Below are 27,826 nucleotides of genomic sequence, written 5' to 3'. Positions count from 1 at the left end.
ATACTTTCTGGACCAATTTCTGGTGGATCACCATGTTTCCTCATGTACCAGGGTCCTCCAGACTATCTTCAGCTTTGTTCAATGAGGTTCTCAAAACATTAGGGGGCAATCTGCCTTATGAGACTTGCACGGCCAAAGCTATAAAGACCTATTAGTAGTCATTTTCAAGGCTTTTTCACTGAAAGTGAAATGGTAATTAATTCTCTTAATTGAACAATCATTCATTAGTCTTTTACTAAATACGTTACCTAATAACATTCTCAATCTTGCAAGTTACTGCCATGTCTTCAATTTCCCTTTTCACGATAAGACTAATAACAAGCTAAACCCAAAGCTTTATAAATCTGCAGCACAGTACAGCATATATTATATGCAGTTTTTCCATTTAGATTGATCAATTACGAGCAACTGCAACAGAAAAAAAAAATAGCATATTGTACTAGCTAGTATTACATTTTGGCAGATCATAATTAAATTATTCCTTAGAAGCAGTGCTCAGTGCTTAAGAAGAAGGATTATATTGAATAAAGGGGCTAATATTTTAACTCAATTAACATATTATTTTTCAATAAAGAGGTGTACACTACTGTAATTTCTTCTTCAATGGGTAACATCATCTATAAAACAGAAATACTGCACCTTTTTTTCTGATAACTCATGTGTAATTATCCCCCATGTAGATTGTATGCTTTGTATATTTTTTAAAGTGGACAAAAACATGTGACATATTATTTTTATAAATAAATATACTTATTTTTTACTGTGATAGGCATAAAATATTTCACTTCTATACCATATAAGCCTGCCAGAGACTATGTTTGACTACATCTAAAAATACATGAGCGTTCCACAGTAAGGAAAGAACTTTTCATTTACTTCTTTTAATTCTGTACTGTTGTGAGTTTGATTTATAATATTGGTTGGGGTGGAAGTGATTTTTGGATGAAGAAATTACATTTAGTTACAATGGAAGTAGAGTACCTTCTTCATGGAAACTGCCTGCCAAATATATTCAGATGACTTATTTATCAGATTCTTCAAGACAATATTTCAATTTGATGGAATTATATTTTCCCGGAATCTTTCGCTAATAATTTAAAAGTGACATAAATGTATAAATGTCTGTATTTCTGAAGATAATCAAGTTGTGTCATTCCAATAGCAATTTGTAATATATTTCAAGGTCATCTTCTCTTTGGTTGTTCAAACTAGCTGCTTATGTTCTTTTGAATAATATTTCGGTTTTGGTTTAATTCCTAATATTTTCATGTAAATATTTTGTTGTTACTGCTCTTTCACTCTCCTGCAATTATACTATGGATGATGCTCACTGTATAGTGGTCGGGTTTGTTAACTCTTTATGAAGAGATGAAAACTGTGTAGTTTACCAATGTCCTTGAATAGAGTAACTTTGTTTCAAGAATCAGTATGTGTATTTATATGAGTAAAACTGGAATATTGCACTATATATCAAACAGCTATTTTTCAAATGGGGCTACTAAAAAGTACGCTTCCATACCATTTTACAGCATTCTCCATATCTTTTCTATCACTGATATTATGCAAGTCATTCATTAAAAAACAAAATACAAATAACAACTCAAGGTAGCAAAAGTTTTTGACCATCAAATTGGTCCTTTCATTCTATCTATGGAAGAGTTTTGTTTAGCTGTGTACCAGAACAACGTATACTACTACTAGGATATTCCATCTCAAAAGTGCTGAAAAACAGGGACGTAAATTACAGCACACATATATTACATATGCATCACATATCCAACTGTAGAATTAGACAAAAGCTATTTTGATTTCATAAGGAAAGCAAAACAAAAGAAAAGGAAAAGACAGAATGTCACTGTTACAGTCAGATGGGGAGGTGGAAATTATACGATACTAAGGAACAAGTAAAAGACCGAATTATTATGATGAAAAAATAAAATCAATATGAGTTACATAAGGAGGTATTAGTAACTAGACACGAGTGAGTCACATAAAATACTTCATGTTTCTTGTGTGGAGATCACCTGGTGAATGTTTTTAAAGATGAAGTACTATAAAGTACAACATATCTCCATATAGAAAATCACAGTAGATTCTTACACAAATTTAATGGAAATTAGTAAGTTAAAAATAAAAGTCACATGCATACCATCACAGTAAAAAATAACTTTTCTGACCAAAACATAGAATTATTCACACTAGAAGCAACAGAACATGCTGCCAGTGTTACCAGCTGAATGTTAGAACTGCTATATTGTGTAATATTACAATTCTCATTATTTATTCTCATACATAATAGGGTTACAAATCCTTCTTGGTGGACAAGAATCTTTAAATGCACTCTACATTCTGACATTATTTAAGCAGGAACTGATTGAGAATTAATTACTTCAGTTCTGGATTCAGCAAAACAAAAGTCCATTAAGAAGCTCAATAGCATCCATAAAGGTACTAGTGAACTGAAGGGAACTGGAAGGCATGAGGCTTGTCATCTAGCAAAAGCATGCTATTTAGGAGGACTAATGAACAATTATCGTGGCTAAACCTTTGACAAAGCTTCTCAGACAGGACAACAATTGGTTGAATTTAGATACAGATGATCAAGAAGTGAGTAGTAAAAAAAAACAAACTTGCCAAAGCCTTATTTTAGTATTTAAATGTCTCCATTAAGTGACTAGCACTTCATCATATGAAGTTGCAACAAGTGAAATTCATCATGATGAAGTTGCAACAAGTGAAATTCTGATTATATCTTAGGGAAAAAAATTACAACGATATAGTCAAATATTGAAATAGTTGCCCAGAGACAATTTGGAAACCCGATTAAGGTACCAAAAACTTAAGTGGACAAGGACCTGAGCAACCTGTTCTAAGTTGGCCTTGCTTTGAGTAAAGGGGTTGGACCTCCAGAGCACCCTATGAACTTAGATTATTCTGTAATTCTATGAGCTATATAGATAAAAAACAAAAAAAAAAATATATCTTTTTAATAGATCTTAAAGAAGACACACAATGCACTTCACCAACACAAAGATGAAAGCTTGTCAAAAATGTATCTGAGGCAAAGCTCCACAGCTGGAAAGTGCCAAAAAAAAAAAAAAAAACAACCACCAAACAAACAAACCCAAACCAACAATAATTTCATTTCTTCTAAAATCTTAAAATGAACTACATGCAAAAGAAAATTTTCAGAACAACACCAGCAGTCCATGGGAGGAAGCAGGAGAATATTGCAGGACAGGACAAGCCAGGACTCTTGAAATTCTTAGAATGGACTAAAGAAATCTGATTTCAGGCAGCATTTACAAACTCAAGCTAGTAACCTTTAATTTTAGTACTGTTACTTGAAAGAAAAACTTTTTCCTTTGCATCTCCCCTCTGAATAAATTGCATGCAACTTCATACTGATTAACAAATGTAGTAAGAAAATGGAAAAGCTCTAAAACACTGAGTAAAACACTACAATTTATTTTGATCTAAAGCAGTTTGTCTCCCCTGCCCACTTTTTGGTAGACACTCAAGAAAAGCTTTATACTCTGTATACCAAAATGCCAGCATCAGTTAAATTCTGCTATAATATAAACTTTCTGACCTCCATCATGTTGAGGCACTACTATTTATACTTCTGCATCAATTCCATATATTTAAGACCTATTAAAAGACATCAAGTCCATAAACTTTTCTGACCCTCTTCTGCCTCTTAACTCATTAATGCTGAAAGCTATTAATTTAACAAATGAGTGGGTGCTTACTTCTTGAAGAACCCTCTTCATTTTCAGAAGCAATGTCTTTACAGCTGTGCAATCTTGCAGCATCAGTCTGAAGGGCAAAGATTCAATGCCTCCACCTTCGTCCAGACCACTAAAAGGCCACTCCACGGTTGGGCTGCCAGCCAGCTGGCTAACACGAGGGTGCCTGGCTTCTCCTTGGTCCACATCCTTTGACAGCTTCAGAGATAGGTTCCTTACAGGAGAAAACAGAAAAAAACAACACCGAAATATTAAAAAGAAAAAGAGGTCCACAATTTTTGGCTTTTTCTTCCATGAGTTTAAAGAGATATTACCCATTCACTTTTTAAGCCTGCTAGCATAAATGGCCTTTTTAATGTACATATAGCCATATGGTGTTAGGAATTGAAACTATGCTCTATCCCACACCCATCAAAAGAAAGCCATTTTCTTAAAACAAAATACCCTATGGGAAAAACTGCTATGGGTCTATTTAATTTCAGTTCAGCTTTATGAACAAATGAATCTGTCATGAACTTTCAAAAGCTAAATCACGTTCTTCCTATGCTTTGACTTAGAACTCAAAAAGAAAATACTCCCTTCTGGGCTGTCCCAGTGACATAAGATGAACCTGCTATTCTATAAAATGGAATGTGACATTTAATTAATCTGTACTCACGCTGAAGTTTAGCTAACCATTGAAATTATTTAAGCAAAACGTGAAACAAAACAACATTAATTGGTGGTTAAGAATCCAACAGAAATATTGAGAAAGGTTCTGATGGACTTTGGAGGTAACAGAATACCATTATTTTGCTGCAGACATACTATCTTCCTTTAATATCAGAGCAAGGTAACTACAAGACTTTGTCATGCTGGAGCAAGTCCAGCAAAGTCCAACAAGGTGGTGAGGGGGCTGGAGTACACAATAAATGAGAGGCTAAGAGAGCCAGCTTTGCTCAGTCTTCCAAAGAGAAGAAGGGATTGTCATTGCTGACCAGAGCAATGTCCCCACTGGGAGGGTGCAGAGATGATGGAGCCAGGCTGTCCCTAGGGATGCGCAGCAATAGGTTGAAAGGCAATGGACAGAAGCTGGAATACAGGAAATTGTGACCAGATATAAGAACTTTATTTATTTATTTACTGGCTTATTACCATGAGGGTGGCGAAACACAGGAACAAGGTCTCAGAGATGCTCTGGGACACCCATTCCTGGAGACATTCACAACATGATGGGGCAAGCCCCTGAGTAACCTGCTCTAACTGGACCTGCTTTGAGCAAGGGCTTGGAACAGAGACCTGCAGAGGTCCCCTCCCACCTGTGTGATTCTATGATCTAAAGATTCAATCAGCCAAAATCAGACACAATCAGCCAAATATTTAATAGTAGAAAAATAATTTAAATAGAGATTACTTGACATTTTGGTGGAACAGAATGTAAGTAGAAACACTAAATATTTTTCCAGCATGAAAGCATTCACAATTTTAATTTTGTACCTATTTGTACTTCAACCAGTGGGTAAAAATGACAAATCTGAACGGAGAATAAATTTGAGAATGTGGTTGCACTGTGCAATAGTAGTATATTAATTACTACTAAATCACTAAAGTGTTGTAACAGCAGTCCGTGACACCCATATTCATACTAAATTAATTCACTACAATTAAAGATGTTAGCATAAGTGGTGAAGAAAATTACAATTATTATTCATTTAATGTATAGTTCCAATTTTCTGTTCCATTTGAATTTTCATGAAACACAAAACTGATTCTGAATGTTAAGCATGGCCATATTTTGGAAGGACAAAGAATATTTTTCCACATACAATTTTCCTTAATTTGGGTTTCATAGGAACCACATACAAAAAGGGATTAATGTGATTTCTCAATACAAGCAATTCTCATTACCATACTAACAAACTGGAAATGAGGCTACTAGAGTTATCTTTTATGGAGGGTTCATTTTTATATTTTTCAAGCTATGTCATGTGCAGTAGGGACAAAGTGTTAGATCAAGAAAGGTACCACAGAGATCACAGATATGGACAGATGCTCATGATGGCCAATGGAACTAAAATTTTCTAGCCCAGACTTTTCAAGACTCTCATAAAACAATGAAATTAGTCTGGTTTGATTTTTAAATACATTGAGACAACTTTGTGAGTAAAATATTTTGAGTCCTTTAAAATAATAATGAGGTAGATGGCAAAGGTGCTTTAGACTGAAGGATATTTTATGAATCAATTAAATCTGAATTCTTACAGAAGCCTCAGGTATATATCATGCAAAGAAAAAAAACCTTTTAACTGAAGTTTCATCACATAGGCCACCTTTAAAGGTTTATAAAAGAAGCCATACTCAAAATATTGGAATCTATACGAGTAAGATTTATGTAGTCAGAAAAGCACATTATTTGAGTAAGATGAAACAACAAGGTCTTCTTTTTTCCTGCTCAGTGCCTGCAGGCTGGGAGACAAATTATCCTTTAGAATGTTCTGCACGTTCACTTTGTAAGTCCCACCAAAGTTTCATCTTCCAGATGCTCCTGAACAAGCATGTTATGTGGGTAACATCCTGGCACTGAGAAGGGACCAACTTAAGATATAACACCTCCCAGAAGGAGTCTTTTACAGCACATTATCAGGGAGAAGAACCTGGTATCAGTCGCAATGCCCTGCCGCCCCGTTGATGAGGAAACAAGCAGTACTCTTGGAGAACTATCACCCTCTCACATGGAAGAGATATAGCATTTATGTATAAACTATAAATGTTCTGGAAATACAGCAAATCTTAATTTCAACTGAAGAAAGTATCTTCAGTTACTTCAGTGGGCTTTATGCTGACATCACACTGCTTAACACACAACATTACCATCTTTTCAAATACAGAACCTTGTACTGAAGTATGAAAAGCACCATAATAACATATCACAGTCCTAAGAGTTTAAAATCTAACTCAATTCCTACTGGAAAATGGCAACTCAGAGTTGGTAAACAGTGAGCAGTCATATCATATAGTACCTCTGAACTACTTGGAAAGAATATAACTCATCTGTAACAGAAAAACTTTTTACTGTCTGATACAACTCCTTCTACTCACTGCAAGAAACAGCTTATTTTAAATTCATTCCAGAACTGATATTTCATCAAGTTAATTATTAACAATGTCCAGGTGGTCTATTACAGTACTATTATGGTAATCCACTGCAATTCATCTCAAAGCAGCAGTAGACATTTAGCAAGGAAAAAAAAAAAAAAAAGTTCTTAATAAAATTAGAAGTTTCCCTTTACTACTAAAACACCTCTTTGCCTCTGAAGTTGGAGAAGTGGCTGGTTCTTTGACTGGTAGTGCAAGAGCTCCTTACAGATAGCCAGCTCCCTCTACCTGCCAAAGATGCATTTATTGTAATAAAAACACTTCACAAACAAATGTTACCTGTGACAAACTTCTGAAACTGTGGATAAAAAGCCTCAAAAGGTCTACTTTAATGACTAAAGACAATTTATTTCATGCAAATGACAATACTAATCCTATATTAGTAATGCAAAATATTTCAGAAAAGTAATTTGGCCACTTTTAAATATATGGCTCCTGTCTGAGATCTAAATTGGCCTGACAGACACACACACTTAGGCTATGTCTCTACTTTAATGAAACCATACCTGAAAATGTCCCTGGGTTCTGTAAGTCAGTCGGTGTTAAAGCATTTCTGAAATGGCTTGATCCAAACCAGCTATCACTTTTTCAAACAATTCTCTGGTATGGTTTGGTTGTCAGTATAGGCAAAATGGATGAGACCACTCCATTCTGGAGGATGTCAGTGATGCAGATGTGCACTAAAAACCATCCCATGTAGATATCATCTCAAATCTCTGTGCATGACTAGAAGCCATGAAGCTACAAGCTTGAAATGTGAAATCCAGCCAGACTCCTAGGCAAGAGAAAAGTCAGCCTGTTTTGGAAGGTCTGTGGTGAACTGTGGATGCAGTGGCAAATCACAGCTGAGAAGAGTGGTAGGAAGCTGCTCTTCGTTTTCTCCTGGGTCTTACAGACTTCACTTCCCAGATAAAAAGTGGTTCTCAAATTCTGTTTGATGAAGATCAATGTCTGACAGAAGTCATACTTAAAACCCTGCCCAGTCCTCTAGATCCATGTCATAGGGAAACAGGGTAACTCAAGTTGCTCAAGTGGTGTCAGCCTAAAGCCTGTGGAATACTTACTATACAGATGCATGTCACATCTAAGCCGACCACAAATGACAACAGAGAAAAGCAATCTTAATGTCAGTAGAAGTACTGTCACCATAAAGTCTGAAAATCCACAGAAAATTTGTTACAAATTTGTAAATGTTAAATAGGGTGAAAACGTGTGCAACTTGATGGTGCTTTGGGTCCTTTGGCTTGTTTTTGTTGTATCTGGACATACCCACTGAACACCATGAATATATTTTCTCCTTTCTAATTGATACAAAAATCAGAAGCTACAATATCCACATTTAGCAAAACGGTAGTGCCATTAAGATAAAGTTCTATTTCAAAAGTAATCTTTATTGAAATAGTGAGATAGCATTAAAATAATCAATCAGTGACTTCCAGCATTTTAATAGCCTCCATAAATCCAATGCAACTGCGTGTTAACTAACTGAGGAAGAGACACAATTGTGCAGCTCCTCTCAAAGCTTCTTTCACTTAAGAAGGTAGAAAAAGAACAACTTGTTCTTTAAAGGATTTTACTGAAAGGAGAAAAAAAAAAGGACCCAAAGATTTGCAACTTGAGCTACTTTGAGTTATTCTCCCCTTCTTACTGATCCTTAGATCAATGACTTCAAGACCTTACGGTAATTTGAACTTCACTTACACAAAAATCCCCAGATTATGTAGAGTTTAATCATCTTAGTTTTCATCAGCAGTGCTCAAGAGGTTGCTATAGCAGAATTAGACTAAACAAATATAAATGGTCCCACAGAGTCTGCTTTTCTTGATTCCAGCTTAACAGAAGAGAACCCACATAACACTGTGGGCCTCAGGAAGGCTCTGTAAGCACAGCAAAAGACCCCAGCCTCTATGGAAAGAGCTGAACAGCCCTCCTTTCTTCCCTGAGGTCTTATCTTCTAAAGCAGGTTATTAGAAAAAGCCTTAAATCACTTACTTTCAGTGTTTGAGTGTGCAACTGTATGTGCATATATTAATATATAAATACATTATGTGTGTATATATATATACACACACCTATATTTTTTATGTGTATAATTACAAAATTCATACACACGCTCATATATAAACACATATAAATTTGATCTTCATAAACATTTCAGAAAAAAACCTCTTATTTGTTCATAACTTCTCCCACCAGGAAGCATGTCCTTTTACACTACAAAAACTTTATTCACTCCATATAGAGTTTACATCCTGAAACCCTTTTTCAGACAAATCTAGATAGACTTCAATCTACACTTTTTCTCCAATCCAGAATTTTATTTTTTTCTCACCAACAGCAAACAGATGAAAGGGATCCTCTTTTAGAAAAATCACTATTTACTATTTTGAGAAAGGTCCCACAGTTGGACCATACCAGACATATAAAGAGCAATTATTTCTGGCTTTTGGAGAAAAACGTGCCTACCTCAAACACTTCCCAAATTCAGTTCAAAGCACTCTGTGGCTCTCTTTACAATGATTTACATTACAGTCAAGGCCTATAATCATCTCAGACTGAATCTTAATCTCTGAGTAATGTTTTACTAATCCATTTTAGTAAGAGACATGTTCTATTCCAAACAGTTTACAACTGAAATGCATGGACACATTCTGGAAAAAAGGAAAGGCCTTTCCCCATATTTAGCAGAACTGAGGCACAGACTTTAAAAAGCACATTCCTAATATTCCAATGGGCATATGAAATAATGTACTGCTAGGTGCCTAAATATTCTCAAACTCTGATCAAGGAGGATAAAAACTGCCAAACTCCTCACTCAGTTCTGAAAATGCAGCCTTTACAATACTGAAGAGATAAAAAGGTAACCAGAACATAAACACTTGGCTAATTACCCATATTAGCATTTTTTGGCATCAAAATTTATACCGCTCTGTCTCACACAATTTCTCAATGTTACTTCTGTTCTAATAGAGAATGCTTCAGAACTTAGAGAGATGACATCTCAGAATATTAAACCACACCATATCGTAAGGTACATATTGTTTGACATTTTACAGCTTTTAGAACTAGGTATCACTTATTGGTACTCTGATGCTATGATTTTTCAAGGTCAGCCTTTTAGAAAAATGATGTTTGGTATCTGTCACTATCAAACTATGCACCCACACACAAACGTGCACACAAAGTCTAATGGCTAGTGCTGCTATAAGTTAAGAGACTGTCAGCCTTTTCCATTACAGACCCTTTTCTTTCAAAGGTTTATATCATAGACATAAAGATTTCCTTTGGGCTAGAACCTGGTGATCATGAAATACGGAATCAAATTAAAAAAGAAAACAAAAATAAAGAAAAAAAAGCCTTCCATTTTTCAGCTACTGGTAAATTACAACTGATAAGGGCATGTCAAGCATTTCTTTCCTTTTTCTAAATTCTACAGGAGTCAAGAGCTCTGTTCATATCCCCTGATCTAGTACAAAAACACAACACTTGAGATTTCAGTAATTTTCTTCCTCCTGGAACCTATCAGGAAAATTTAAATGTGATAACAATATAAGATAATGTGACACCACACAGGAATCAGATAACGTCCAAAAAAATAGCTGCTTGGAAAAGACCGGCGGGGTTTATTCAGTTTCAAGTACTAACAGTGCAGTAGTAAATGAAACATTACAGACAAACTAGGAGAAGTAAATGAGGCTACCTGGGCATTAAGAGTTTGGTAGAGTTTGAGTCTTTTTAAATTTCTTTTTTCCCAAAAATTCAGTGGGGGGATCATTCTTGAAACTACTTTACAACTGGCATACAAAATATAAATCGCAGCCTAATTATGCACAAGAGCAAGCAGTAACTCACATTACATCTCTTGTTGGGATATAAACAAAAGAAAGTTTACCTTTTCTTTGGACAAAGGATAAACCTACCTACAGTCATTGCAGCCTTTGTAAATACTACGTACTTCTGATTGGATATTCCTCAGCACAGATAAAAGCTAAAGGCATTTGGTATCCTCTCCAAATCTCACTCCAAATGCACTCCACGGAGCTGACCAACTCAGCTGACCCAGGACTGGAACAACAAAATTTTGATCTAATCTATTAAAGAAGCCAGGCATTCAAGCGTGCCGAGAAAACTTCACAGTACTGGAGGAAAGGAGAAATATAAATCAGTTTCGCCACCATCATCTTCTAGATCAAAACAATTTATCCTCACCTTTGCTCTCTGCTTTAAATGCTTGAGTCTTTCTTTTAGAAATTGTGCAAATGGAACATAAAATCTTCAAGTTTTTATGAGGTTAAAAAATGTTAAAAAAAGCTGGAAAATCACGATGGATATTGGAAATTATGACTGCCTTCCAAGAAGCACAAAAACTGCACTCCTTTCATTCAGTTACCAGACTAGTTTCCCCTGCTAAAAAACAAATTCTGAACTACTTCCTACTACAGGTCAGCATTTATTGCTACCAAGGCTTTTCAAAATTCTGCTCAAAATTATATATATTTTAAATTTTTAAAAAAATATAAATATTTAAAGGACCTTCTGTGCCCAGTAAGATGCTACAGAACTGTTATACAGGCTTTGGCGGGGAGATAGGTATGTTAACAGATAAGGTTAAATCCACTAAAAGACAAAAGGACAGCAGGATTTGTAACAAATATTTGCTCATTGTCTGTGAATTCTGCCAGGCACAAGTTAGATGGGTAATATGGACTTCCAGTGAGAGCAGAACATTAAGTGGAAAATTCATATACAATATAAAGGAGACAAGCCACTCACTTTGAGTCCTGTCTGACTTGTATTTTAAATATCTGGGAAGCACCTAACCACATTACTACTGTGTAAACCCTTATATTATGTTTTGATGAAGCTATTAAGCATTAAGAATACTTTTGTGAAGCAAGCAGGCAATTCATTACACCTTGTGTCAGCTGAGAGGTTCATCTCTAATGCATAACAGTCAGTTTTAAATATCTGATTAATATTTACTAAAATACCCAAAGTGGAACACATTCAGTATTATGACTGCTTTTCTTACATCCCAACCCCTACTTTCCTTCATCCTGGGCAGGTGATTCAAGAGACTCGTCCCAGATTGTGTCTTATTACAGAAATGTCCTGGCTTCCGACCATGCCAGGGCTTGAGAACAGATACAGACATCTAAACAATCATCCTATAAATTATCATGCTATAGTCACACACATTCTTCCACCAGCAAAAATGCACATGCCTACAGGATTAGATGGCAGCTGAATGCCAGAGACTAGAAGAAAGAGGACTAAAACATCAGTGGAACTGAGCAGTTAAGAGTTCAGGGATGCCCTGTACAACAATTAGGTAGTTAAAACTCTAAAACTCAGAAAATTCCAACTAGTAATCCTAAAATTTATCATTAGCTCTGTACATTTTCACATAGTGAAATATAGAATCAGTAATATAATCACCAAAATAATCAGAAATTACAAACATAGCTTTCTGAGCGAAGAGAACATTCAATATTCTTTAATGGAATCAACACAATGGATCTTCATTTTGGTGAAAGTATGTGATTAAACTAATGTATTCCTTCTCATTGCCCTCTAACAGTTTAAGAATAATGAATAGAAAAGAGTTGTGTTTAAATTCAGAGGATACCTTCCATCTACTTTACACAGGGAATTTGATTAATATGTCAGGAAGAAACAGCAACTTTAAAACCCATCCTATTTAATTATCACATAAGATAGTTGGAACCTAATGTTATTGTTAAAAGAGCTTTTATGTTAAATCCTCTTTTATGACCAATATATGAAAGCATATGATGGATTTAGGGACATAATTTATAAAGAAATACAGAACATGCATGTTACTATATTTCCGTTCTTAAAAGACAGCAATCTACTGGAATTTTTTTAATGTTTAAATTGTATTCTTCTATAAGGTTTTCAGGAAATATTATGGAATTAATCTTTTACAAAACTTCCAATTCCACTGACAAATATACAAACAGCCACAGTGACTTCAAAAGCCTGATTTAAACAAAAGTAACAAAGCAACATGAAAAATCCAGCACCAATGCTATTTAAATACACCAGTTATTTAGTGAAGTTTGCTGATAAAAAATTTCATGCTCTTCCTGGCACAGCAGTTGCAAATAGCATGTTCTCTTGCTAACTGAGTACTTGTGCATGTGTGTCTATGTGTGCATGTACATATATATACATTTGTTTTATATTATCAAAGAGACTCATAGAATATTGTGTTGGGCTTGTGTGTGTGGCGGGGGTTTTGGTAGCAGGAGAGGGGGCTATAGCAGCAGCCCCTGTGAGAAGCTTCTCAAAGCTGCCCTGGCTCAAACTCAGACCCACCTCTGGCCAAGGCTGAGCCAATTAGCGATGGTGGCTGCACCTCTGCAACAACGTATTTAAGAAGGGGAACCTGCAAAGAGGAGTGGGAGTTGTGAGGGAGACACGTATGTAAACACTGAGGTCAGTGGAAGAAAGGTGTGCTAGAGCAGAGACTCCCCTGCAGCCCCTGGTGAAGAGGGCAGGCTGTCCCCCTGCAGCCCAGGGAGGTCACTGGTGGAGCAGACACCAGCCCGCGGCCCATGGAGGTCACTGGTGGAGCAGACACCAGCCCGTGGCCCAGGGAGGTCACTGGTGGAGCTGACACCAGCCCGCGGCCCACGGAGGTCACTGGTGGAGCAGACACCAGCCCGTGGCCCACGGAGATCACTGGTGGAGCAGACACCAGCCCGTGGCCCAGGGAGGTCACTGGTGGAGCAGACACCAGCCCGCGGCCCACGGAGGTCACTGGTGGAGCAGACACCAGCCCGTGGCCCACGGAGGTCACTGGTGGAGCAGACACCAGCCCGTGGCCCAGGGAGGTCACTGGTGGAGCAGACACCAGCCCACGGCCCATGGAGGTCACTGGTGGAGCAGACACCAGCCCGTGGCCCAGGGAGGTCACTGGTGGAGCAGACACCAGCCCATGGCCCAGGGAGGTCACTGGTGGAGCAGACACCAGCCCGTGGCCCAGGGAGGTCACTGGTGGAGCAGACACCAGCCCGTGGCCCAGGGAGGACTGCATGCCAGAGCAGATGGCTGTGCCTGAAGAAGGCCGGGACTCTGAGGGAAGTGTCCACTGTTGCAGTTCAGTGCTGGGAGGACTACAACATGCAGGAGGGACCCACGTTGGAGCAGTTTGTGAAGAGCTGCATCCCATGGGAAGGACCCACGCTGACTGAAGTGGGGGGAAGAGTGTGAGGAGTCCTCCCTCTGAAAAAGAAAATGTGGCAGAAACAATGGGTGATGAACTGACTGCAAGCCCCATTCCCCATCCCTCTGTGCTGTTGGGGGAAGGAGACAGAGACATTGGGAGCAAAGCTGAATCCAGTCAGAAGGGAGGAGTGGGTGAATGTGTTTTTAAGATGTGTTTATACTTCTCCCTGCCCTACTCTGATTGCTAAGTGGTGGTGGTGTTTAAATTAAATTGATGAGTTTTTTCCTTCCCCTAATGAGTATGCCTTTTGTCTGTGACCATAATGGGTGAGTCATCCCTCCCTATCCTTATCTTGACTCCTGAGCTTTTTGTTTTATTTTAATCCTTTGTATTCCTGAGGGGGAAGGAGTGAGCAAGTAGCTGCTTGGTGCTCAGCTGCCCTCTGGGCTCAAACCACCACAAATATCCTGAGTTAGAGGGGACCCATGAGGATCAAGTCCAACTCCTGACTCCACGCAAAGCAAACTAAAAGTTAAACCATATGTCTAGAGAAGTAGTTGAACTTCTACAAAAGAGCAGTCTTTTCGAACAAAAAGTGTGAAAGAACTCTTCCACAGTCTATTCACTGCTCTGAAGTATGTTGTTTCATGATTAACAGTTCCTGGTAGACTCAGATGCAAAATATTATGTATTCTTCTCACAGTTAAATAATATACACTTCCTAGGCTCCATCCAGCCAAAACTGATCATAAATGAAATGTATAGAACAGAAGAAATAAAGAAACTTCTTTTTAGAGTAACCGCATAACAGCTTCCCAAGAACTGTAGATCTAACGCTATGAGCTAAACCATTAGTTCATTCTTGTCTATGAAGAGTGCCAGGTACCAATGTGAAATAAACAGCTCACATCCAGATGTGTCATCTTAAAACCAACGTAAGAGACTGATCTTCACGAGCACGAACAACCCCAGGATCCATTCATCTTCCTGAGGCTCGGAGTCTCCCCTTCTCCCCTGAACGCTGCACAGCTCAACACCCCAACTTACAAAAAACATTGGCATAAATAGAGGCCAATAACTTAGTAAGAACAAATTCCCAGCTATAGATGGAGATGAAAGCCTGTAAGCTGTGGGATCCTCCAGGTGTTACTTTCTTCTGACTGTCCTCTCAAACTACCAGAGGGCTTGTATTCATTCAGATAGGTTTCACTTACAAGGCAGGTGTTGCAATCTGTGCACTCAGTTTTTAATTAGTGAAATTAAACCACACCAAAAGCACATGCTCGATTTTTTAAACAAAGGCATTAGAGACCAAACAAAAAGAAAGCAATAAACTCATTAATGTGTAAATTAACCTAATTGCTTTGTTCTTACATGACATAATCAATCAATAAGTGCCACAGCAGAAATGTCTTATTTTATCATATGGTGAAACTAGCTCACCTACAGATTTCTCTGCCTTTGCCAGTATAGTCTTCAATGTTTTTTTTTTTGTTTTTGTTTTTTTATTGTAAATAACTTATTGAAAAATGATCAGAATATTGAGTTTAATTTCACTGAAGCACTGCAGTAGCATTTCATTACTACCTTCTTGTAGAAGAAAACATTCCTTCTCCCTCCTTTCCCTCATAATGTGACCTGAAAAAGTAAATCTAAAAAATTGGCATACTGAGGCCAGAGGCAGATGAAAAAGAGATGTTTGGTTTGGTTGATTATGAAGGACCAAAGCTCAGATCTCTGAATCATATTTAAATCTCTCTAAATATTTATTTGTACAGCAGCACACAGAAGGATGTAGCATGCTAAAACTGCAATACCAGCACTGAGCTGTTTGTTGCTTACAATATTTTTGTGTTAATGCAGCATTACTGGATAAATAAGTGCTTACAAGCTATGTCCCATCAGAAGCTTCATTCTCTCTACAGTGCCTTATGTCTCTTCACTTCCAGGAGATCAGGTCCCCTGACTTTTAACTTTGCTTTTTAGATCATCACATTAAAACTAAATGTTTATTTCAGTTTTTTACTCTCTGGTTGTTACATTCTCTACTTTGGGGACTCTGCTTGAATTACCTGAATATTTGGAGTTACTGTAACTGCTTCGAGTTTGCAATGCGAGGCTTGTTTAAGGTTGAGAAAGACCATGAAGAGTGGTATTGTGCAAAACTATGCAAGTTTAGAAAAGGTGCATCTCACTGAAAACATATGGTCCATGATTTGAATTTAATGTCTGATGTCTGAACTCTTTTGCACTGCACATATTTGAATTTTAAGCAGTGAATAATGGATAATATTCAGAACACAATTTCTTTTAACTTAATAGTACTGTTATAATCTGTACCATTAATTTATTCAAGATTACAACAAATATGATAATAAAAAACCACACTTGTAAACGTTGCTTTAAGGAAGTTATCAAAAATTTAGTAAGATTATTAATTTACAATAGAATTCATAGCATTTCTTCTGTGAAACATTAATTGTACCTTACATTTAAGAGAGGGTGTGTGTGTGTGTGTGTGTGTGTGTGTGTGTCTGTGTGTGTCTGTGTGTGTCTGTGTGTGTGTGTGTGTCTGTGTGTGTCTGTGTGTGTGTCTGTGTGTGTGTGTCTGTGTGTGTGTCTGTGTGTGTGTGTGTGTCTGTGTGTGTGTCTGTGTGTGTGTGTCTGTGTGTGTGTCTGTGTGTGTGTGTGTGTGTGTTAAAACTTGCTGTCCAAGATAAAAACTAGACTTGCCAAATCATGTATTTTCAAGGCACTTAACAATACTACTCCAGCTTTTGTTATACATTGAACTGTTTTTAAATAAGATAGAGGTTGCACAAAAAGACGATTTCTGGCCTGCACTGTTGTCAGACACAGCTTCAAATTTTGATCTAAGCACACCCTATAGATTTTGAAAGCAGAAGACAAAAGACGCCTGTGCACATATAGACGTTGTACAATCTTTGAAGTTTAGTATCACTTGACTTATGACTCAATCTTCTGTGTTGCTAATGCAAGGCCATCCTCCCACCTTTACTTTCAGGGACCAGAAATCCATCAGACACTGGCATTAGCATACATATTACAGGCCAGGCTGCCTTTCTCTAAATCTGACACACTTTAGGGTGTGCATGCATCAATAGGGAAGATGTTGAACAACTACACATTGGACACTGGCAGAAGAGAAAAGAGAGAGATTCAATTAATTAGGAGGGGGTAACAGAAGGATGAACAAGAAATTTGCCTGCTATTACCAGAATGTTTTTCCTTCCCCCCCACACACCTTTTTTTTTTTTTTTAAGTTGAGTGGGGTTTTTGTTTTGTTTTCTTTTTGTGTGGGGTTTGGTGTTTTTTTTTTTTTTTAGAAAGTAACTTTCTCTTCTGCATTTGAACAACCAATAAGACATTTTGAGAACAATAAAAAGAGCAGCAGACAACATGTCTAGAAATAAAGAAGCCTTCTCCGGGCCTGTAATTAGACATGTAATCAGTTTAGAGTGTCTCAGCTTTAAGACTGCTGTCACAACTTCAATACAAGATACAACAGATCAGTCTGTGTTCAGAGGTGCTCTCTGTGGGTCGTTTGGGTGGGTGTCCTTAATGCTTGCACAGAGGTGTGACTACCCATCTCCTGGAGCCATACATCTGTTTCCAGCATGGCCTCCCTGAATGCTATCTCATCTTCTCTTTTGTGCATGCTGAAGGGTACTTGACATTTAAAACCAGATAAAGCTGGCTGGTAGCAAAGGGGCAGGTTTCTATTCACCCTAAACCACATAAACACCGATCACTATCTCTGCTCAACTGTCTTTTAAACAAAGCTCAGAATGCAAATACTGCTCTGTCCAAAGATGGTGAAAATGATAACAACCTTCCTCTCCTCTGTGACATCTCCCAGGACAGACAATCTCATTCTGGTGAATATAGTGAAGGGCACTAGTCAAAAAGCGATAAAGTTCATTTTTTCTGACAGGACTGACAAGTATTCTATATTTGACAAATATGTGCTGGTTTTCACTTGCTTTGTGGGGAGTTGATAAAGAAAGATGAGCCAGATATCAAATTACCTCTTTAAAAAATCTTGATGTCACAAAAACCATAGGGAAGCTAGCAGCATTCACTTTTCCACAGTTCTTAGGCCTCAAAAATCGAAATGTCATGCCTCTGAGTCTGCATCTAGCCATTTATGGAGATTCTTACCATCTAGCTAAAAAGTTCTTTTAATGGTTAAAGCAGCAAGTTGATGTAAAGCGTGGTCAAAGCTTCACACAGGGAAGAGGGCACTAACAACCTACGGCATGCAAAAGGCATATTTTCAGTTATTTCTTTGAGCGGCCAGGAATTGTTCACATTCCTCCAATGCAATATAGAGGAACAGGGATATTTTTCAATTTTTTATTCCATCTCATTTCTTTGGTCTCCTAATATTCCTTCTCCAGCAGTCTGTGTACCTGCATCTACAACACCTGACAGCAACCTCTCAAAACTACTACAAAGGTGTTTCCACAAAGAAAGGAGATTATCTCCCTACACACCCCCCCAACAAGCCACCACCTTTCTTCTCTTGAAACGCTTCATGCAGCCAGCATAATAAACTGATGTAATTAAGCACAGCCAAGCTAACCTGAAAACAGGTTGATCTAGAAGGTCCTTTGACCATAACTAGTACAAGGGTTTCAACAAAACTCCACACATAATCTGCATATTTTTCTCCTTACCAATAGAACTACTGTCTATCTCTTGCTGAAATAAATTTTCAGCTTGGCCAGGATCATATGGCAAAACACAGTGTTTGCCTGCAAAAGCTGGCAGCAGACAATTAAAACAAATAAGTTTTCCATTAGAGACATTTTTATTAGTTGTAGAAGCAGTGTTTTGAAATTTTAGCATCATCCATCAGACGAAATGAACCCTGATGGGCTGCAGCCTACCTTCTTTTTTTCTTTTCTTTACACATCTTTTGTCAAGCTTTTTGTTTAATTTTCAAGAACAAATGCAATGTCGGAAAAAGACAATGAAACAGAAAATCCTAGATCAGAGCACAGTTTAAGCAGAAATCTCTTCTAAATTACTTTGTAAGTCCTGTAACATTACAAAATATTTCTAGAAAACAGAAAATACAGTAAAAATTCATTAACATAATGCAGATGGTTCCTCCTTCATCCCGTCACTCCTCAATAAAGCCCTTCACATGAATAACTAAGAGATAAATGAAACAACTCATTTAAATGAAGGCAAAAACTGTAAGACAGACGTTTAACACCTTTATCCATGTGTCGGAAAACAGGGAGAGCCAATCCAAACCTACTGAACCCCCAATTTGCATTTACAATGCTCTCCAAAACACATGGGGCAAAGGTAGGAGATCCTCCTTAGGGTAAGCCACTAAGAGTTTTTGACATGCAAAACTTGCATGTCACAAGTCATGTGCTCTTGTCACAGCACTAATAAAGAGAAGAGAAAATGTGAAAATATAAAGCAGAAGAAATAGGAATATTAACTTAATTTTTAAAGCAAACTAAGTGAGGATAACCAAAGAAATAATAGCAATTCTCATGCCTTTAAGTGGTAGAGTCGGAGCCTGCTTTTTACAAATGGTGATCAGCTCACTGCCAACAGAGAGGAACCCTGTGGATCCTACAAGGACGATTAAGTTACACAAGAATAATTGATCGTCCCTTCAGAACACGAACCAAAGAAGTCACTGGGATATTTACTGCAGAGACTGCAGCAGCAATATAATTGTTGAGGCAGCCACTGAAACAAACAAAAGTTTTCAGGAAGAAAGTTTAAGATGGTGTATCTTTATTAGTCTCTACTAGTCTTCGTTTTTATCCTGCTTGGCTGATTAAGTGAGACAACTGATAATGTTATTTGTGTAGATGACATTTTTCCCCACAGCATCATCTAAAACAACAGGCTGAGCATTCTATACTTAATTACTTTATTTCCAATTTTGTATGTGCTACATCTTTTTAAAAAAAAAAAAAAAGTTTGCTATTTTAATCAGCATTAAATTCCAATACTTCAAGACACACTGTGGGTAACTACAGTTGAAAATGGCAAGGAATAACCAAGGTGATAAAATAGCAATTCCGCACCTTGACTGATATATTTATGCTTGTCTCTATCTCTCTACTCATCTCTAAAACTGGTGAAAGCTGTGGAAGCTTGGAAAATACATACATACTCTTTATCCTCAAGATGTCTGGAATTTAACCAAATTAAACCAGACTGGAAGTGCTTTTGTTTATAGGCCCATAAGGTTATCAGTAGAAACAGATGCAAAATGAGTATTAGAGATGTGAAGTAGCCAGCAGTTTCGTAATTTTCTATCTGGTACATGTTCCATCTTTTATTCTTTATACTGGCAGCAAAAACAATTAAAGCTTTGGATAGGTGCACTGATTATTACAGTACACTTAAGTTAAAACACTTAAACTTACTTGCTGCTGAAATGTAAATTTCTCTTTCTAAACTAGCAAAAATCTCTTCAAGGTTTTGAACAGTACCTTGTTCAGTTTAAGAGTAGAAATTTAGAAACATCAATTACAAATAATACCCGGGGCAACTGTTCTTATATGAGAAATATGTGGACTTTTAATAACTTAATATAGGCAAGAATTCTACTTTATATCCTTGCTTAAGTTGGCACATTTTACCATCAGACTTAACTATTCCTTAAATGTGAAAAGAAAGTACTGAGCCTCTCATTAGCACTTTTAGTTACAGGACCAGTAAATTTCATAGCAGTCATACGTCCAAATGTTGGTAGTAACACATAAAATATACCGTTAGAAGTTTTTAGAGAGGAAGGGAAATAATGTAGAGTGAATGTATAGGGAGGTACTGTTGAAGAACATCCTCTTCCCAGCCTGAGGGACACTATTTCACCTGTGTTTCAGCAGTCTATCTCTGTGTGCATTCATTCATGCTCCTACTCAGAAGGAGATCAAAAGCAATTTCATATTCTGCTGAGGCATTTCAGAGCTTATCACTACTTGTGTAACTTCAACTGTGGTCTCTCCTGACTCTCTCCACTGAATTTCAAATTTCAACATCGAAGTGGAAAAAAATTCCATTTCAGTTACCTTACCATCAGTGTTAAAGCAGATGACTTTTTTAAAAAAGAGCTATCTTCTAATAAAAAAACCAAAGAGTGGGGAGCAGCTCTTACACTGGGGACTGTAGGGTCCATCCCTACCAGCACATTAGCAAGTAAGTATTTCTCAATCATTTTACTTGTGTGTTAAAGGCCCAACAGACATGCCAGTGCCAAACCCAACACCACAGCACAGCACAAACAGAAGTGTATTGTGCCTGCACAGTGTCGTCAGGGCAGGGGGAGGTAGGGAAAAGGTGAATCCATCCCAGCTAAAAAGCGTAAGAGCTGCTCCTGCTCTAGGAGTGAAATAATCCCAATATATTTTTGAACATATATTCTGAGACTCTAGAGAAGTATTCTCGCTAAAATGATTTTATTGCCTCCCTCTATTTCATGGTTGCAGAAATTAGGATAAAGATTTAGATATGTAACAGAAGGAGCTTCATGTAGCAGAACACTGGGATCTATCTGATGTGACAAAGGCTACTGCTGATGAAGGGAACTTTTTAGATGAAAAACAAGTTTTGCTTCTGTAAAGGTGTGGTTTTTACCTCTTACCACCGCACCACCTCAACACATTGCATTCACTGCATGAGGTCATTAATGCTGTTTCTTGACCAATTGAAGATTCCTGTCATACTCGTACAAATTGCATTTGGGTAGTTGAGAGCAGGAGGAAGCTCCCAGCCACCCACAGCAACAATACAAGGGCTCAGTCAAAAACATGCAGAAATGACATATAATCAAAAAATACTCCCTTCCTCAAGGACTTGTATCTGAAAGCAGAGGGTATAGAAGAGAAGTTATCACCTCATTTCATGCTGTGAATCCTCCAAACTATCCTTCCAAGCACATTCCAGTAATGCCAGACAGATGGCAATGAGTGATTTCAGTGGTTCTAGGTGAACACACCTGGCTAAAAGCCTTATTATTTGTTTCCTTGATCCTTTCAAAGACATTCAAGAATGGTTTGCCTTGCTAGTCTTTTCTAACATTTATGTCTACTTCCCCCATTTCATTTGTTTTTAAGAAACAAAACTTTGCAAATGGACAAAGGGATGGGCAGAGGCTTCTGCATTAGAACTCAATGGGGCAATACCGTCATAAGAAAATATAAACACGGAAGATCCAAGTGACATTTTTTCCTGCTCTTTAGAGAGAGCTGCTTGGAAGCAAAGAAGGACAACAGAATCTGTTCTTTGCTGCCTGAATGAAAAAAATGGGAAATACTTCTGGTTTGGATATTCTTTCCAAAATTGTGACAAGACCTACCTGTTATTGCTGTGCTTTGAAAATCCTACCAATTGCCAAAGCCCAAGAGCCACACCACATCACCAACAGTGACTAACTGTCACTGTTTCCTAGTAAAAATAATGACTGGAAAGACAAATAAACATCAAGACAGGCATCTCATAAGGAAGCGGAGCATATAAGCTGAAATAAAAACCTGCACCGAAGCACTTACAAATAAATGAACACATGATGAACCATTCATGGAAAAGAAAATCAATAACTGAGAAGTGAAATTTACAGTAAGAGCAATTTGACTGTGGGTAACACAGAGAATGACAGCTCTGAAGAGCAACAGAAGGAAACTGTAAATATGCACAATATATTGAGCACCCAGTGATGAGAAGCAACTGGAAAGACACTTACATCTGTGCCTTACTTTATCACTCCTGACCACCCAGAATCCATGAAGAGAGAATGATGATCCTACTTTACAAGCTACATATCCTGGTCCTGCAGTCCAAGCACGTGTAAATGACAGGATAAAGCAGACTAAATGTAGGTATTTTAGGCTCAACTTCAATTTAGCATCACCTGTGATAGTTTCAAGCAGCCCAAGTGAGAGCTACAGTGTAAGTATACAGCTGCAGGCAAGTCCTGACTGACAGCCAAGAAAACTGGTGAATTATTGTCACCCTCATACAGATGGAAAACTCGAGCATAGACAGATTATGTTTTTCGGCCAAGTTGACTTGAAGAAGTTTGATGTCAAACCTTGAAAAAGAAACCAAGGCATTTCAATGAGACAACCAAGTTAATCAATGAAAACTGGTTCACAGAATTTATTTGTGCTCATTCATGTTTATACTTGAAAACAAACAAGGGGACAGTTTAACTGGCACTCTTACACATTTTCATCCCTTAAGAAAAAAAAATAGAAAAAGGAAGAATTCCTGGTAAGATCCCAAAGTTATCTTCAGCACTAATTTAGCCAGATTTATTGCTGTTATGGAATCATCAGTCTCAGATTTACTTGATTTCACTATACATTCTAGAGAATTTACAAAATAAATAATCTTTAATCTAGAAAACCAAAAAGTTCTCAAATACAAAATCGGGTAGTATATTAAAAAAACAAAATGCATGATTTAGGAAAATGGAGATTTGAACTATACTAGGAATTAAGTCTTTTTACCACGCTGTCGGTTAAGGCAGGTCTTCCACAGATCGGGACTGCTATGATGCACCCGTGTCTCAAGGAAGCTGCCTTCAGAAGAGATAAAGTTTTACTTTAATCTATCTGTAATTTTATCTGGGCTACAGTGTTTGAAAATGACCCCTGGAACCAGAGCCTAAAAGTCTCACCCTTCCTGCTAATTGATTTAGCAAAATTTTTATGCTTAGGTCAAACTGCTTGTAAGAATTCAAAGTTCATTCTCCTGCCTATGAAGTTAATTAAAATGCAATCTCTCATTGCACTTTTTCCCACTCTTTCCCAGACAAGCTTTGTAGTAACTTGGAACTTGCATACTATAAATAATAACATGTATAAAACTGTTATGATGTTCTCAATTTGAGAAACAAAACATTTGACATATTAAAAGTATACTAATGATTTAACATTCAGCGTGCATAGTTCCTTCTCCATCCTTTTTTTGTTGTAATTTTTTCAGGTTACAGCCATCACATTAATCTTCTAAGTTTGCTGTAATATTTTTAGCTCATATCTAGAAAGACTCAGTCATATGTTTGTTTATTTTCTTTAAATACCCTCCCGCACAGTAGAAACAAAATGATGGAATACAAGTCATGCATCATTCTTGCAAATGGGGCAAAATGGGCAAAAGTAGACACTCAACTAAGGAGATTTTTTTTTTTAAAGAAATAATATAGGGAAGGAAGAGAAGAAATATAAATACATAGTAATAACCTTAGAAATGTAAATAAATAGCTAATTGCTGTTGCATTTCTAATTGCATTATCAGTAAAATATTTTAATTTGGTGAAGAAATTAATGGAAGACTCTCTGCCACGCAATGTTTCTTTGCAGAACTGAAATTTAGACCTAGTTTTTTTAAATCCTTGTAATGAAAGTGCATAAAAACAATACATGGTATAAGCCACTCTACACAATGTCATTCTGAATAAAATCCAGTGATTTTATTTCACTTAATATGAAAATTCTTTCTAACTGTTAATGTTTTCATAAAGAGTTCAGTCTCCACTGTCAGAAAAATTTAAACCCCCAAGGGAACTTCTGAACCATAAACAGGATTAAGATTTCTTGATGCTTTTTATATAACACATTCTGTACCACAAGATGAAGAATCCTGGTGCATGAATAGTTCCCATAAGCCTTTTCTACGCAGATGCTTTTCTTTTTTATCCCAAAGCACAAATACAGTATAAATAGCAATGACAGAGTTTCAGCCTTCATTATGTTCGCTTACAAAATAAATATTAAAGATCACATAAAGGGACACTTCCTACTATAATAATGTACAGCAGACAGCAGGCTGTGCCAAACATGCTCTTCTGTATAAAGTACATAGCTGAGAAATTCAGATTGTGAAACCTTTGTTCTCCTGCATGTAAATTGCCTTCTCAGTATTGTGTGCCAGAAGGTCTTGCTATGCCAAAAAGAAAGCAGTTGGGAGGAAAAAGAAACAGCAGGAAGTAGAATGCGAATTTGGTGTTAATCTAAAATGCATAGAATACATTTAAAATGTGAAAGTCAGTAAGACAAAGAACTGGGTAAGCTACTGCTGCAGCTACCAAATGTGGAAGGTACCTCTGAAACTGAGTCAAGCTTGGCACAGTTGGTGCAATTCTTCCAAAGTGAGGGTCCATGGGACAGTAACCAAGCTGACCTGCTGGCAAAATACAAGAAATGGCTTCCTCATGGTGACCTCCTTGACTCCTTCAACAATGTTCCATGAAAAGACATGGTCACACACCTTTGACCAGTTTTCACCAGGACACATTCTGATGGACCTCAATTCTCCCAAATCTATATGGTTGTCTGCACTTAAAAGGGTCATCTTTCAACAAAGGTCAGCTCTGGGTCAATTTTATCACTTAGGTCAACATTATCTTTGTATGCTTTCTTGGAGGAGAGGTAAACCATGATCAAATATACAACACCTGAAATAGCCTACTGTTTCATTTTTCTTTTATTGCTCAGTTGTAACAGCAATCACTTAATACTACTTGAATTTGCTCATTTTCCACTATAAAAGCAAGTGTTGCAGTTCTGTTGTAATTAAAGAGTTGGAGCTAACTTTTTGGAGCCTCTGTTTCATCAGAAATGTAAAAAAAATTTTTTCAGTATTGCATCAGACTAAACATACACTGAAAAATTCAAGGCAACCCATGAATGGAGTCTGCTATGTTCTTCCATCATCATTGCTCTGGTGATAAACAGCAATTTAATTGTGTGATCTAAGTTTCTGCTTCGGACTATCGTAAGGCCACTGGAGCATGCAGGGAACCCACTTCAGAGCTTCCAACTCCTTGCTCAGCTTTGTTTCCTGCTTTTTGCAGAAAGAGATTTTGTTTTCTTTCCTGGACAAAAATGTTGCTATTTCCCAAATTGAAAGCTGTCTCCTTGACTGTACAAACATTTTTAGAGAGTACTTACCCCTACAAAGCCTAAATTTTAGTCAATGGCATGGGCATTATTTTTATGGCATCTAAATCCTATCAAAAACACACTCACAGCCAGACAAGAGTTTAGCTCCAGTAGGGTAAACTCTGCTGCTCTCAGTTTCACAACTCTCAAGTGTTCATAATGCATATATTGTATTGGGGTACCTGAAAGAAAAAAAAAAAAAAAAAAAAGGTCTTTATAAAAATCTGTCCTGTATTTGCAAGAATTAACATCTTTGACTTTTTTTATTCATTCTTTCTTTGCACTAAGTATTTGTCATCACATCTGAAAAACACACAAAAAGAACAACTGAGGATAATTTTGGTCAGAACAGAATCTATACCAGCAGGATTTGTGTTCCGCTTTCAGCAGTTACTCATTCACCACATCGAAAAACAAAAACAGAATAAAAAAAACATGGAGCAGTAGCCACTGGCCACACGGGATGACCCTGTGGGATATAAAATTTGAGGTGCTTTCATAGGGGAAGACATGGCTAAAATTGAAATTGCTCACAGAATTCAGAGTTATGGAATATCTGGAGTTGGAAGGGATCCATAAATATCAGTGAGTCCAATTCCCTGCTCCTCACAGGACTACCTAAATCTAAACCATATGACTAAAAAAAGCATTGTCTAGATGCTCCTTTAACTCTTACAGGCTTGGTGCCATGACTACTTCACTGGGGAGCCTGTTCCAGTGATTGACCACCTTCTGCATGAAGGCTGTTTTCCTAGTGTCCAACCTGAGCTTTGCCTGATTCAACCTCACACCATTTCCTTGTGTCCTACCACTAGTCACCAGACAGAAGAGATCAGCACCTCCCCCTTTGCTGCCCCCCTTGAGGAAGCTGTAGACTGCAATGAGGTCACCCGTCAGCCTTCTCTCCTCCAACCTGAACAAACCAAGTGACCTCAGCCATTCCTCGTAAGTCTTGCCCTTGAGGCCTTTCCTCCTCTGGACACACTCTAATAGTTTGATGTCCTTTCTATATTGAGGCGCCCCAAACTGCACACAGTCCTCAAGGTGGGCTGTACCAGTGCAGAATAGGACTACCACCTCCTTCAGATTTCTAGCTCCTCTTCTTCATTCCTCATGCGGCATGCATTAGAAAAGAGACATTTCAAATGTGCTTCATTGTACTCAGCACGCTGTGGAGCAGACTGAAGAACATCGCTAGCACACTGTCCCCCAAACACTGGCGTACCACCCCATGGCAAGAAAGCCATGGTTTTATCCCCTTCCCCCTCCAAACCTAGTGTAAAGCTCTTTCAATGAGCCCTGCTAACGTTTGTGTGAAGATCCTCTTCCCCCTTTGAGACAGGTGTACCCCATCTGTTGCTAGAAGGTCTAGTGTCATGCAGATCATCTTGTGATCAAAACAACCAAAATTCAGCCAGTGACACCAGTCACGGAGACAGAGCAGCTGGTTCTGCCTGTTTCTTCCAACATCATTCCCTAAAACTGGAAGGATAGAGGAAAATACTGATTGTGCTCCTGAGCCCTTAACCAGTCATCCCAAGGCTCTGAAGTCTCTTTTGATTTCCCTTGGACTTCTTACTGCAATTTCATTGCTGCCTAGATGAAAAAACAATAATGGATAGTAATCTGAGGGCCATACCAGGGTAGGAAGTTTTCTCATCACATCTTTAACCTGGGCCCCAGGGAGGCAGCAAACTTCCCTAAGCAGGTCAGGTCAGCAAACTGAGCCTTCTGTTCCCCTCAGAAGACCCCTATGGCAATAACCCATCTTTTTTTTCCTGAATAAAAGTAGGTTCAAT

General features: G+C 37.7%; 1 protein-coding gene across 3 annotated transcripts in view; it reads right to left on the bottom strand.

Annotated features, from left to right (window-relative positions):
• The window catches only part of CCSER1 (coiled-coil serine rich protein 1), a 452,482-nt gene that overhangs the window by 165,691 nt on the left and 258,965 nt on the right, over positions 1-27,826 (bottom strand). For all 3 annotated transcript variants that reach the window (XM_042808390.1, XM_042808391.1, XM_042808392.1), the window contains one exon: positions 3,753-3,963. In XM_042808390.1, the coding sequence (XP_042664324.1) occupies positions 3,753-3,963 (211 nt within the window). The remainder of the gene's footprint in view (positions 1-3,752; positions 3,964-27,826) is intronic.

This window comes from Tyto alba, unplaced genomic scaffold (assembly GCF_018691265.1).
Source record: "Tyto alba isolate M040663 unplaced genomic scaffold, T.alba_DEE_v4.0 Super-Scaffold_6, whole genome shotgun sequence".
Lineage (NCBI taxonomy): Eukaryota > Metazoa > Chordata > Aves > Strigiformes > Tytonidae > Tyto > Tyto alba.
The sequence above is the reverse complement of the archived record's forward strand: the minus strand, read 5'-3'. Positions and strand labels throughout refer to the sequence as shown.